The sequence below is a fragment of the Macrobrachium nipponense genome, chromosome 28 (genome assembly GCF_015104395.2).
Source record: "Macrobrachium nipponense isolate FS-2020 chromosome 28, ASM1510439v2, whole genome shotgun sequence".
Taxonomy (NCBI): Eukaryota; Metazoa; Arthropoda; class Malacostraca; order Decapoda; family Palaemonidae; genus Macrobrachium; species Macrobrachium nipponense.
The window spans coordinates 60,563,907-60,577,000 of NC_087217.1; the positions used below are offsets into that span (position 1 = coordinate 60,563,907).

Here is a 13,094-nt window from a genome sequence, read left to right on the forward strand (position 1 = left end):
TCAGTTCCAAATAATTTTCAAAAATAAATGTTCAATTCCAATTCAATTCAAATCGGGAGGGTTTCAATTCCAAATCATATAGAATATTTCTTGAGGGACGAAACTTAAATTTTACTCAATCTCAAGAAAAGCTACTCATGTGTGTATCAAATATCAACATTTGTCATCCACAAAAAATTATACAACTTTGTAATAAACATAAAACTCACATTTTCAATTAACAAAAAATTCGCTTCTCAAAATTTTTCCTGAGAACAATGTTAACCCCAGGTACTCCAAACTGTCTGTGGTAAAAAAAAAAAAAAATGCTACAAAATCTCATTATACAATTGCATTAAACATAAAATTCATATTTTTTTTTTATAACCAAACAGTTAGCATCTTGTAATAACAAAATTCTATTTTTTCATAAACAAAAACATTGACAAGTATAATGCTACAAAATCTCATTATACAATTGCATTAAACATAAAATTCACATTTTTTGATAACCAAACAGTTAGCGTCTTGTAATATCAAAATTCTATTTTTTTTTATAAACAAAAACATTGATGAGTATAATAATTCCTGTCAGTTTGCCTGAATGAGATGGTGTGTAAGATCCAGCTTATGATCATATGAATATGGTTGCCAAACACTATAGCACGTAGTTGATAGGATAGGGCAAGTAAGTCAGGACAAGACTAGATCTGCACAGCGTGTACAATAATGGGAAAACTCAACTAATTTTAACATAATAGCTTTTGTTTTGATAATTGTCTATAATTTGTTTGTTCTGTTCTAAATTGCCTAATTCTCTCTCTATAAAGATATATCTGTTAATAACACTTTCAAGATTGACAAGTGATTGACAAGTCTAATTTCTGTCAGTTTACTTGAATGGACAGGATAGGGCAAGTAAGACAGGACAAGACTTAATCTTTACTGTGGGTACAGAACCTTAGGTATGACTCAAAACGGTGAGCTGGAAAACTCGGAAAATATTTATAATATACCATAATTCATATGTTCTGTTTTTATAGCCTTATCCTATATGTATAAAGATGTATCAATTCATAAAATGTCATGTTCAAGAATGTGAGGTTTAATTGCAAATTTTATCCTACGAGTAAGATAATCATGCAACTATGCCAATGCACACTTGTGCAAACTGGAAACCTCATGGGAAGTTACCACCTGCAGGATTCCTTGTACAGTAATGTGCAGGTAGCTCAAAAGGTATTTTGGCCCTAGCCATAATTCTTAATTTCATATTTTGTCCATTTCCGTCCCACCAAAGTTATCCCTCTTTTCTCATTTTTGAAGATAATACAGTACCTGTACTTTTAAGCCGACCTCCTAGTTTACTGAAGAAATGTAACTTGGGTGTATTTACATCTTATAATAATCCTTGAGCTTAATTTCAAGTAGGCATTGTGATTGCATGAATGTACCATCAGTAGTAAAAATACAAAGTTGCATGAATGTATCCTTGCTAAAAAAAATTCACAATCCTACAGCTACACATCAAGTATTATTTAGGTTACAAGCTACACTAACAAAATATTTTTTTCTTATGAAAACAATTTAAAATCTTCAACCATCAAACAACTAGAAACCACCACATGCTTAACAACCCAAAATGATGGGACCGATTGAATTTAAAAGACCAGCAGTTTAATCAGGCAACTGAACCCAATTTCATTACAGTTTCAAGCAGTTTCAAGGATGGGCATTGGCTCTGCCACAGACACAATCTTAATTCATTCTCAAAAAAAAAAAAAAAAAACAAGTAGATTGAAAAGATGTTTCAGGATTTTCACCTTTTTGAAAGGTGTTTTTAATGATGTAGTTGCTACAAATATAGGAACTTTACCATGAAACGGTTGAAACTACGTACATTTTTAATGTGGCCTCTAGTTCCCAAATAGGAGAAAGTGAAATTCATTCATTCACCTTTATTCATTTATGCCTTGCTTCATTGTGGGTTCAATGTAGTTTACTTTGCTATTATACCAGGCTCGTCACTGCACAGCCTGCCTCCCATTTAATGCATCAATCCCTTGAGCAATTTGTGGGAACATGTGTTTATGTAGCCATACACATGAAGCTCTAGCTACTCCACCTGAACTTTCGCTTCCTCCAGAGTCCACTTTTGCTAGTAAGCAGCATTCACCCAAAAAAAAATTGTTTAACTTTGGAAGCTGTTTACTCTTCCATACTTGCATGTTGGTAAGTGATACAGATTTTGGAAGACTAAGAAAATAATTTAATGACTTGCAACTCGAAATCAGTCTTTCAACACCTGAGTGGATCATCCAAGGTCAAATGTGGCCATACATCTTCCTCCTGGTATTAACAGTTTAGTGAGAGGATTCTTCCAATGGTGAAAATAAAGGAAACAAATTCATAAAGGAATCTATACTCCAAGGATTAAATCAGCCATAAAATGGCTGAGTACTTTTATTCATGTATCTTATTACATTATACATAACATTATAGAATTTTACATGTATAGAGCATAACTATCACATTGCCTGCAACTTACCAATCTTATAATAAAAATCCTAAAGAAAAAAAAATCAATAAAAAAAAATAAGACGACACCGGAGTGAGCTGAAGAAGACAATGGAACATCCCTGACTGGTTTCAGATTCTGACAAGATTCCCTCAGATTAATTATGCCATTACTGTACATCCTAAATCGTTCAAATTTTCCTAGTGAAGCTTTACCACTGCTTTGTCCTTAAAACAAACTAAAGAGAAATATGTCTGCTATACTTGATATGTTCGTCAATGAGGAGGCAAGAAGGAAAAAGTATCACCATCACATAAACGTCATAACAAAATCCACACCAGTACAAGTGAGTATCACCTGGCTTCAAAGAAGAGGCAAAGAAAAAAGATAGTGGCAAATTCTTTTTGACAAGTCTTAGGACTACACTTGTGCTGCTTTAACATGAACTGCACAAACAGCATGAGGGTAAAAAGTCCTGAGGTAATTAAAGCAGCTGGAGGGTAGTAAAGTAAAAGAATTTTGTTGTTCTTAGAAACACTAAATTACAGTTACCTCAAGTTGGAACTAATGGTGGATACAACATATTTTAAGGTAGGTACAAATCAGTTCCAACAGAAGGCACAAAATGTAGGGGATGCTGACGAGGTAGTTTTTGCAAGATTAAAAATGTAAATACGTAGACTAAATTTGATAAGAAATTGCTATAGACACCTAAATTCAATTAGAAATTACAAAGATTATAATGTAGGAATTTACTTGTAGTAAAAGTTCATATATTGAGGCTCTGTGACATCCTTAAAAGTGCCATAAATTATGTTAAATGATAAGCAACTATAAAAATTCTTAGTATGCATGAGAAATGGCTTAAATAGTGTGTACATATATATATGTATACACAAAACAGATAGGCACAAAAAGGATCAGTATTTTTAATTTGGAAACAAATTTAATATCTTGTGACTAAACTAGTACTGTAACCCCAGTACAGTTTCCCTTGCTATTACCTAGAAAAGGGATTACGTACCTAATAAATTCATGTTAACTTCCCATGAACCAAATTCTCTTCAATCTAACAGAGAGAAGTAGACAGGTAAGTTGTAATAGTAAAGAAAAAGATTGTAACCAAAGCCACAGCAACTGTACTGACTAGATAATAATTGTTATAAGGAAACTAATTCATATACTGTAACTTTCAGCACATCTCAAAGTTCGAATATTAATTTTCACCAGTGCCTGAACCTCCTTATTACCTGCATGTTACCAACCCCTGTGAGGAATGGCAGAATTTACTATGTAGTACTGCTATAAGTTCCTTAACCAAGGGTAAGATTCTACAATTTAAATAAAAAAAAAAAACTTTTAAAACATGAAGCCCTTCATTCAAACCATAAATGTACTGCTCTCACCAGATTTCCTTTTTATTTTTTTTTTCACTTGACTCCACTATTTCCATAAGTATTGGTTTAATGTAAAATTTAATTTGGTTAGCAATAAAACAAATATTGAATTATTGAATAGTATATGTACAAAACAAAAATTGCAAGTTGGGAGAAAAAAAATCAATACAGAAAAATTTTCAATGAAACATTTCTAATCTTGAAACTATCTTCCTAGGAAATAGAAACCTTTTTATAACAGCAACGTTCTTTGCAAACTTAACAGATTCCACGTAACTCCTCTGAAATGGAAGACTCAGTTCTTTACCACAACAAAGCAAATGAAGTGGCATGCGCCTGTCACTCAACGTCCCAGACTGAAATAGTCCTATATACAGTACAGTACAATGGGGTAAATAATAATATCCAAGAGTACACTTCCATATAGATTAATATCTGCATAACCTACACATGCAGAATGGCCAAATCACCAGATCTCCCAAACCCCTGCGCAACCACCTCTGGATTTCCATGAGATGTAGTCCACCCAATATTCTAAAATTTGCAACATATAAATAGTAAAGGGAACCCAATGGTCAAGAGCCTTTCAAATGCAACTTTCACAATAATGGGGCACTTCCAATTGTCATTCACCATCAAGAACAGTCTAGCTATCCCAGCAATAATAACCACCATCTATATTTTTTCATAATAAAACCAAAAATGCCAACTGGTTTAGTTTAAAAATCTCTATTCATAATAAAACCAAAAATGCCAAATGGCTTAGTTTAAAAACAAACTAAGAGTATTAACGTTACTTTTGAAGTACTGTGCCATAAATCATGTCAAGTGAATCAGTTAAAAAAACCACTGATTCCAATAAATATCGTAATACCCTACATGGATTTGCTTCCAGTATACTTTATATGGATAAGAACGCTCAGTGTGACGTACAGAACTTTATGTTAATATTAAGGCCATACTCTATATTTCTCTACTTCACTTTGCTTGTTAATGTTATATATTTTATGACTCCAAAACTTGTAATGGGATAAACAACTAAACCTTAACCTGACTTGGTGAGAGACAATCTTCAACCCATTTTAGTAAAGCTGTCATTCTTTATGAAGGCAAAAGGGGAAGTGTAGGAGAGACAGCCACAAGAATTAAATGTTCTTAAGTAGCCTTAAAACACAGACCAAATATATATATAGATATAGACAGACATATATATTATTTATATATATACAGTATGTATATACACACACGAGGCTTCTGCGAGGCTAAGCAGGCTAGGTTTTTATGTTCGTAACCGGACTTTCAATTTTAACCTTCACTTTTTCACAACTAGAGAAGGTATCCAAAATACCAACTATTGCTTTGTCACCTGGTGTTTGTTACCCAAATCAATTTTACAGCTAAATTTCATACTTCACTACAAAATCAATTCCAATTTACAACATTAATACAGACCCAAATATATAAATTTATTCATGCACAAAAACATAAACTAGAAACTCAATAAAAACTCATTACTAAGACTGAAAAAAATTTCAATTGTATAAACAGTGCAAGTATACTGAACCATTTGTAAACTATAATGGTAAAAAAAAACAATGATAAACAAGTCAGAAATTTTCCATTTTCTTCTCAGCTCAAATGTGACTATGTAAAATGGATTCTCAACCTTGATTAAAATTTTAACAGATGACCACCACAAATTCAAACTATTTTTTTAAAAGAAATGAACCTGGATTTTTCTGAAGATATGCAACGTAAGTTTGATTTCCATATAAAACTCAGGTAGTCATACCTTTCCTACTGATCAATTGTGGTGATCCAAAAACTAACACTGGGTTGCCATGGTGACCACAGAGCAACCATGGCACTTGTGGCCAGAGATGAATTGAAGTAAAAATGTACATAAATGTAGCTACTTGTATGCGTGTGTTGTTCACCGAGGGAAGGAATTTTCAACTTTGTTTCCTCCTGGGATTTCACTCCAGGAGAAAATTATGATACAATATGATTTTTTTCTCAAAACATCTGTAGCACCAACCTTTTGCAGTTCAAAAACTAGCAGAATTTTTTTCCCACTTCAGTAGATTCTGACAATTGTTATTACTGTTTTTTAATATCCAACAGTTCATAATCATAAAACAGATTTTGAGGAACATGACGCTCAAGAAGAAAATGCTCCATAATTTTACACATTTCTTTCCTGAAGAACTGCAGTCTGGATATTTCTGCAGTTTTTACGAGTTTCATTCTTCAATTTTACTTATTTTTTTTAGCTTCATTCTCCTCCAAAGGCAGCATCCCAAAATGTAAGTGTCTGCAAGTAACACATACTGTCTGGGAAAGCAGATGACAATTAATTTATTAATAAAGTTTCTCTTCCTAGAATGGTATAGAGTACACTGTACAGTGTATATATATATGTATATATCACATCTGGCTAAACGGTTGCTGCTGCTGCTGCTGCAAAATCTCCACAACCTGCACACCTCTAAGCCGGAAACACAAGAGGTTTTGCCTTCTACGCAATATCACATCAGTGGTGGCTCATGACAACTTACTGTCTTACCCGTTCGCCATCGCCACTCACGAGAGAGAGAGTTACGGGAGTAACAGAAAATTTTCATTTCCACTCAACCCTAAACCACCAGCAATGGTTGATGTTTCGGAATGGAGCATCACACTATCAATAGTTCTTTGTTTGTAACCATCCGAACTCATCTGCTGCGTCCATATTTTTGTTCTCCCCACTACACCAACCATCGCTGCTCTACAATATCACAAAACACGACATTTTTTTTTATGAAAGTTGGTGGGCATACTTTACAATATATTGTCACCTTTGGCTTTAGTTACTAGCATAGAGCTCTTTTTGAAAAAACTTGAAAATGGAATATACTTAAGAGCTGCCCAACGGCACCACCATCACAACAATTCACTGTTGCGCTGACAGTCCCTCGTCATGGGACCAGACAGAGACGGTCGGTAGCTCCGGCAGCAAAAGTAGGAACACGGGAACTGTGTTGAGCCTCATACCCCCCATCCACCCTTCACTGGTACACAGGGGCCTTCTCCCTTTTTACCATGATTTGTCAAAAGTTGCCACCCTACCCATACGGTATTTCAATGAGGGATTATCATCTATAGGACTTGAATAACTCCTCTCCTGCTGCATTCATCACAGCTATTTTTCAGTTTTTCCAAACCAGACATTAGGAATACAAATTTCAACAGTTGTCATGAAAACAAGTTTAGAATAAATTAACATTTAACTGAATAACTGAAAGCTAGAGAAAATGAACAGCAGCTGTTGATCAAATCATAGATCACTAACAGGTTGATGAACCACACAGCGTCTCTGACAACGGGTATGGGGGGAGGAAAGAGCAATTACCTTGAAAAAAGGTAAGAGGGCAAACAGAATTCATCTCATGGTTTGGGGGACGGCGACACAGGGGGATGCTGGGGGGGCTGGACGTGCCCCCTACAGTGAGGAACGTTTCATTATGAACTGGTTGAAGAGTGTAAGTTCCCAAGGCCTAGCAAACCTGTTGAGAAAGGTAGGCCTGCCTGTTGCTGCTGTTGAGCGGCAGCAGCCTGGGCTACAGCCGATGCTGCGGCTGCTGCCTGCTGCTGACTGTTAGCCGACTGACGACCGCTTTTCGGAAGTGGTGGAGACAAGTAAGGATTCGAAGACAAGGTAAGAACATCATTCCGATCTTCCTTACGATACGCCAGACAACATCTTATAAATTGCTGGAATAAAACACACAAATTACAAACTTAGGCACCCTTATCTACTTCTTAAAGCATACCAAGAAAAGATTGTTGTTCACTAGTTATTAGTTACAATATTCTGCATTAAAGCAAACTTTATGAAAAATAAATAAATTTATAGTCATGCATCAATATTAAGTATACGAAAAATGAAAATCAAGGTATTAAAACCTACCTAGATTGGCCTGACTTGATTTTTTAAGTATTACACTGCATGGTGTTCCCTAACAGTTTTATGCACTGGGTGAAATAAAACCAGCACAAACCCAATTAACTAATACTCCACTGAATAACCTGATGAAAGCCATTTGCAAATCCCTTAAAATCAGTTACACAGAAATGTTTAAGAGTTCTAATAGTGTCAATCACTATATATTGTGCAACTAACTTATAAATAAACAGGCATCATCATAATGATCTCTGCTGCAGAGATTGTGTTTAATTCAGTTTGTCTGCTCTTTGGGCCATTCATTAGCATCACAGAATATTTATAATTTCTATGAAAATATCTACAAAGGTAAACCTCAGGACTGGTAACAGGCAATTAGATTTTGGGAAAAATTGGAATGTAACTTCAGAGGATAAAGGATTATTGATTGGTTGATAAATTACTGGGTTGTTTCAAATGTTCAAGGCTTGAGTAACTGAATCCCATTACTGTAGAATTTGGTAACCAAATTTAACAATTACTGTACTCCTGCCATAAAAGTTTGATTGGAAGTTTTGTATCTAAAAAATTAAGATTTCATTGGGATCCAAAATTATCTTAGTTTCTTGGATTTTCATCATTTAGAGAAGAATGAATAATCATACTAGAGACTAACCAAACTGGATATACAAACACTGCAAAACTCATTCTGTATATTTTCAAGCGCGTTTCCTAGGGAACCATATAGTGAGAATAAATGACATCACACTACAGGTAAATTTTTAGCAAGTCAACAATACTTTCAATCAGGTTTGTCGCTCCTTCATCTGCCAATTCTTACCCACAAATACTTGTTTCTTTCCATTTTCAACTTCTATACACTGTACACCCTCCCCTTCATTACTGTGTATTTTCGCATATAAAATGACCTTGACATGATGAGGTAAAAAATCACTGCAAATTTTCATGAATTTATCTCATATCTGTAGTATAGGACAACTTCTGAATTACAAAACTGAAATGTTTTCTGGAGAAAAGTGATTATTTGCAAAAATTAACAGTACTACTATATTTACAATAATGATTACTTAAATAAAAGTTGTTTTGCTTGTTGTATCCAATTACAGTAGTATTACTAGTAATATCATATTGTTACTGTAATTCAGAATACAAACATGGTCATGTACACCATTTGCATTTGTTATTGTTTACATTCTCAAAATCTCAGCTGATCGAGTATTATCAATATCTTCACTGCCATTAGTTGATAGAAGATATGTAATTCAGAGATACCTTTCCTCGTAAATTAACGAAGTTTGGTTGAAAATGTGAACATATGTACTTCATTGTATAAGCATTAGGCGCAATTTCTCTAAGTACATTGTATAAGCATTAGGCGCAATTTCTCTAACTCCAAACATCACTTCCGCCTGGCCATTATTAGTTTTATTCAGCCTTGGCTATAACCTGGGGGATGAACAAAAATGTATTTCATATTTGCTTATGGAAGACTCCATTGAGAATCGGTAGGGTTTAACTACTAGAAGATTTTAACGGAGGTCCTAATAAATGCTCAATAGTTCTGGTAAATGATGTCGGCAATCAGCTGTTTCTCAATTCAATTGTATATGTCAATAGTACACGTTTACAATAATCGCTTCATCCAGAATTCGAGAGAGAGAGACTAACTAATGCCTCGGTTATTACATATACTGATAGATGTCCACTTGTAAAGTCGCATAATAGTTGTATTGAGAATGATGATAATTTTAATAAAACTTGTTTCACTTTAATCATATTGCATGTATATCTTATTACAATATATGAACAGAGCGATGATGTGCCTTTTGCATTTTGGTTTTGTTTGCATCTTAAAATAATTAGCTGATCGCATTTTACCAATATCTTAGTTGCCGAATGGAACTTAATTCAGATACATTCCTTTCACAAATTATCAAAGCTGGGTTTAACAATGCTGATTCTATATCATATTTTTCATACATACATCACCTAAAAGGGAAACCACTGTTTTGTTTATGTTTCATCACCATTCTCAAACAATTGCTAATAACAATACAATAGTGAACGATAATTATTGTATACAATTATCATTCATATGACTGAATTGTTCTAAGCAGTTACAAAGTTTTTTGTGTGCTGCCTCACTCGATGTTCCCTGCATTTTTGTTATAAAAGCAATGGGGGGAATGTGAAAATGGAAAGTGTCATAAAACCCCTTAAAAAATGCCATGGATGGTACCAAAGATGATTTGTATGATATCGACGACAAAGCTGAAGTTGACTCGCCAGAACAGAACGGAATCCCTATGATGGTGGCACATGTGATAAATCTTGTGATATGTATGAGAAACTTTTCATGAAAAACCAATACCATGCTATCCTAAACGTTACTACTACCGTAATTTCTAAAAGGTAACCAAAGATAAAGGTTGCTGTGAGTCCAACCATAACTCGATGTCTACATTTTCTCAGCTGGGATCGCATGGATAAAAGTTTGTTTCATTGATTCAGAATTATTCCCAAAATAGGCTGTTTGTTATGAAGATATCCCTATAATATATAAGGTAAAAATGGTTTTATTACCTTTACTATAAGTTTATTTCATAAAGTGAATCTTCTTTTATTATTAGTTTTTTCATAAAGTGAAAATTCATGTATGTTGGTGGTTATTGAACTTTGAATAGCAAAATCTTTTGGGATATCCTTTTACAATGACAAAACCTCCCATTTGATAATTTTCTCAACATGATGTACCATTGTATTATCCAATTAAGATTATTTATGAAAAATACTACAGTGCTAACTATCAACGCCTACAAAAATTCATCTAATTCAGTAGCAGTCACAATATATACTCCACAAATACCCAGACTATGAACACCTGCAATGAGTCTTCCCTACTCTCAATCTCACAAAATATCTTTGATATAAGAACAAAACTATGAATTCGGCAAATAATTCCTCAATCAAGATTTCTCTCAACATACTTTTAAGTTCTGATTAGTACTTACTTTGGCCTCATTGCTGACGACAGGTTTAGGAGGGAAAGCCACATCAGTGGCTTTCAATATGGTGTTTTCTTCGAGAATCGTAGCCTGACTTTGGTTGTGACCAAAGGGCTTTTTCCCATATAGGCACTGGTAGAAAATAACTCCAACCGACCATACATCAACTTTACTAGAAATCTTGGGTGGCGTCTTGCCGACTATGAAGCACTCTGGTGGCAGGTACCTAAATAAAAAAAAAAAAACAAGTAAATTATTAAATTAAAATTAACTAAAAATAGAGTAAAGAGATCAATGCCCTTCTTTACCAAATACTCTTTCTCTTTAAGAAAACCAGGCCATTCATTCACTGCCTTCAAATCGCATTCCTACCCCAACTTACAAAAGAATCCATATTTACCAATGAGTAAATATATATACAAATTAAATAAGAAAAATTTATTAGAAACCAAACCTGGAAAGGAATATTCCAATTTGTGACATCTTGTTTATCCCTTAGTCATTTAACCCTTAAACGCCGAATGGACATATTAAACATCAAGTCAAAATCTCCCCCGATTGCCGAATGGACGTACCATATGTCGACTCAAAAAAGTTTTTTTAAAAATTCGCGGAAAAATACTTATAGGCCTACCAGCCGAAAACTCTTGAATCACACGCCTTGGGGGATGCTGGGAGTTCACGATAAGAAAGAAATTCGCGCAAGCGCAAATTTCTTTCTTATCGCACTAAAAAGTATCAGTGACATCTCAAAAATTATTTCGTCACTTTGACATAATTTTTGCACCATTTTAAATTATCCGTTACATGAAGTATTATATATGAAAATGTGCGCAATTTTATTTAGAATACAGCAAAAAATACTCATGATTGTAGCTTTTATCAGTTTTGAAATATTTCCATATAAATAACGATGTGCCAAAATTTCAACCTTCGGTCAACTTGGACTCTACCGAAATGGTCAAAAAACGCAATTGTAAGCTAAAACGCTTATATTGTGGTAATATTCAACTATTTACCTTAATTTTGCAATAAATTGGAAGTCTCTAGCACAATATTTCGATTTATGGTGAATTTATGAAGAAACTTTTTCCTTACGTCCGCACGGTAACTCTTCCGAAAAAAATCATACATGCGATTGTGGTAATGTTTGCACCATTTTAAAATTAGCCGTTACATAAAGTTTTATATATGGAAATGTGTGCAATTTCATGCACAATACAACTAAAAACAACCCATGGTTGTAGCTTTTATCAGTTTTGAAATATTTTCATATAAAAAATGATAAGTGACAAATTTTCAACCTTCGGTCAATTTTGGCTCTACCGAAATGGTCGAAAAACGCAATTGTAAGCTAAAACTCTTATATTTTAGTTAATATTCAATCATTTACCTTCATTTTGTAACAAATTGGAAGTCTCTAGCACAATATTCGATTTATGGTGAATTTATGAAAAAAATAACATTTTCCTTACGTCCACACGGTAACTCTTCCGAAAAAATCATACGTGCGATTGTGGTAATGTTTGCACCATTTTAAATTAGCCGTTACATAAAGTTTTATATATGAAAATGTGCGCAATTTCATGTAGATTACAACGAAAAATAATTGAAGGTTGTAGCTTTTCTCATTTTCAAAATATTTGCATATAAATCACGATAAATAGAAAAGAAACCACGTTCGGTCAACTTTGACCTCTACCGAAAATGGTAGAAAAACGCAATTGTTAGCTAAAACTCTCATATTTTAGTAATATTCAATCATTTACCTTCATTTTGCAACAAATTGGAAGTCTCTAGCAGAATATTTTGATTTATGGTGAATTTATGAAATAACTTTCCTTCCCTCCGCGCGCGGATTCTCCGCCATAAATCTCCGAATTGCGTACGTCGCATTCTCGGAAAATTTGCTCCGTTTCATATTAGGCATTTCATAGAGTTTTATATATGAAAATGTGCGTAATTTAATGTAGAATAAAAGGAAAAATATTTGAAGGTTGTAGCTTTTCTAATTTCCGAAATAATTGCATATAACAAAATTTCGACATTTGGTCAACTTTAACTCGTCCGAAATGGTCGAAAACTGCAATTGTAAGCTAAAACTCTTACAGTATCGTAATATTCCATCATTTATCTTCATCTTGAAACAAATTTGAAGTCTCTATAACAATATTTAGATTTACGGTGAATTTAAAAAAAAAAAAAATTTTCGTCCGCGCGTTATGAATTCGTACATCATTTTGTGATAATAT

At 33.8% G+C, this 13,094-nt stretch overlaps 1 protein-coding gene and 1 long non-coding RNA gene across 9 annotated transcripts in view; one reads left to right on the top strand and one right to left on the bottom strand.

Moving 5' to 3' along the window:
• LOC135201798 (uncharacterized) overlaps positions 1-13,094 on the top strand; it is an 86,776-nt gene that overhangs the window by 7,377 nt on the left and 66,305 nt on the right. The gene's annotated exons all lie outside the window — the stretch shown is intronic.
• The window catches only part of LOC135201795 (serine/threonine-protein kinase tousled-like 2), a 218,805-nt gene continuing 208,110 nt past the window's right edge, over positions 2,400-13,094 (bottom strand). For all 8 annotated transcript variants that reach the window (XM_064231053.1, XM_064231057.1, XM_064231058.1 and 5 more), the window contains 2 exons: positions 10,849-11,068; positions 2,400-7,647 (listed from right to left, as the gene is read on the bottom strand). In XM_064231053.1, coding sequence (XP_064087123.1) covers positions 7,396-7,647; positions 10,849-11,068 — 472 coding nt within the window. In that variant the 3' untranslated portion in view covers positions 2,400-7,395. The remainder of the gene's footprint in view (positions 7,648-10,848; positions 11,069-13,094) is intronic.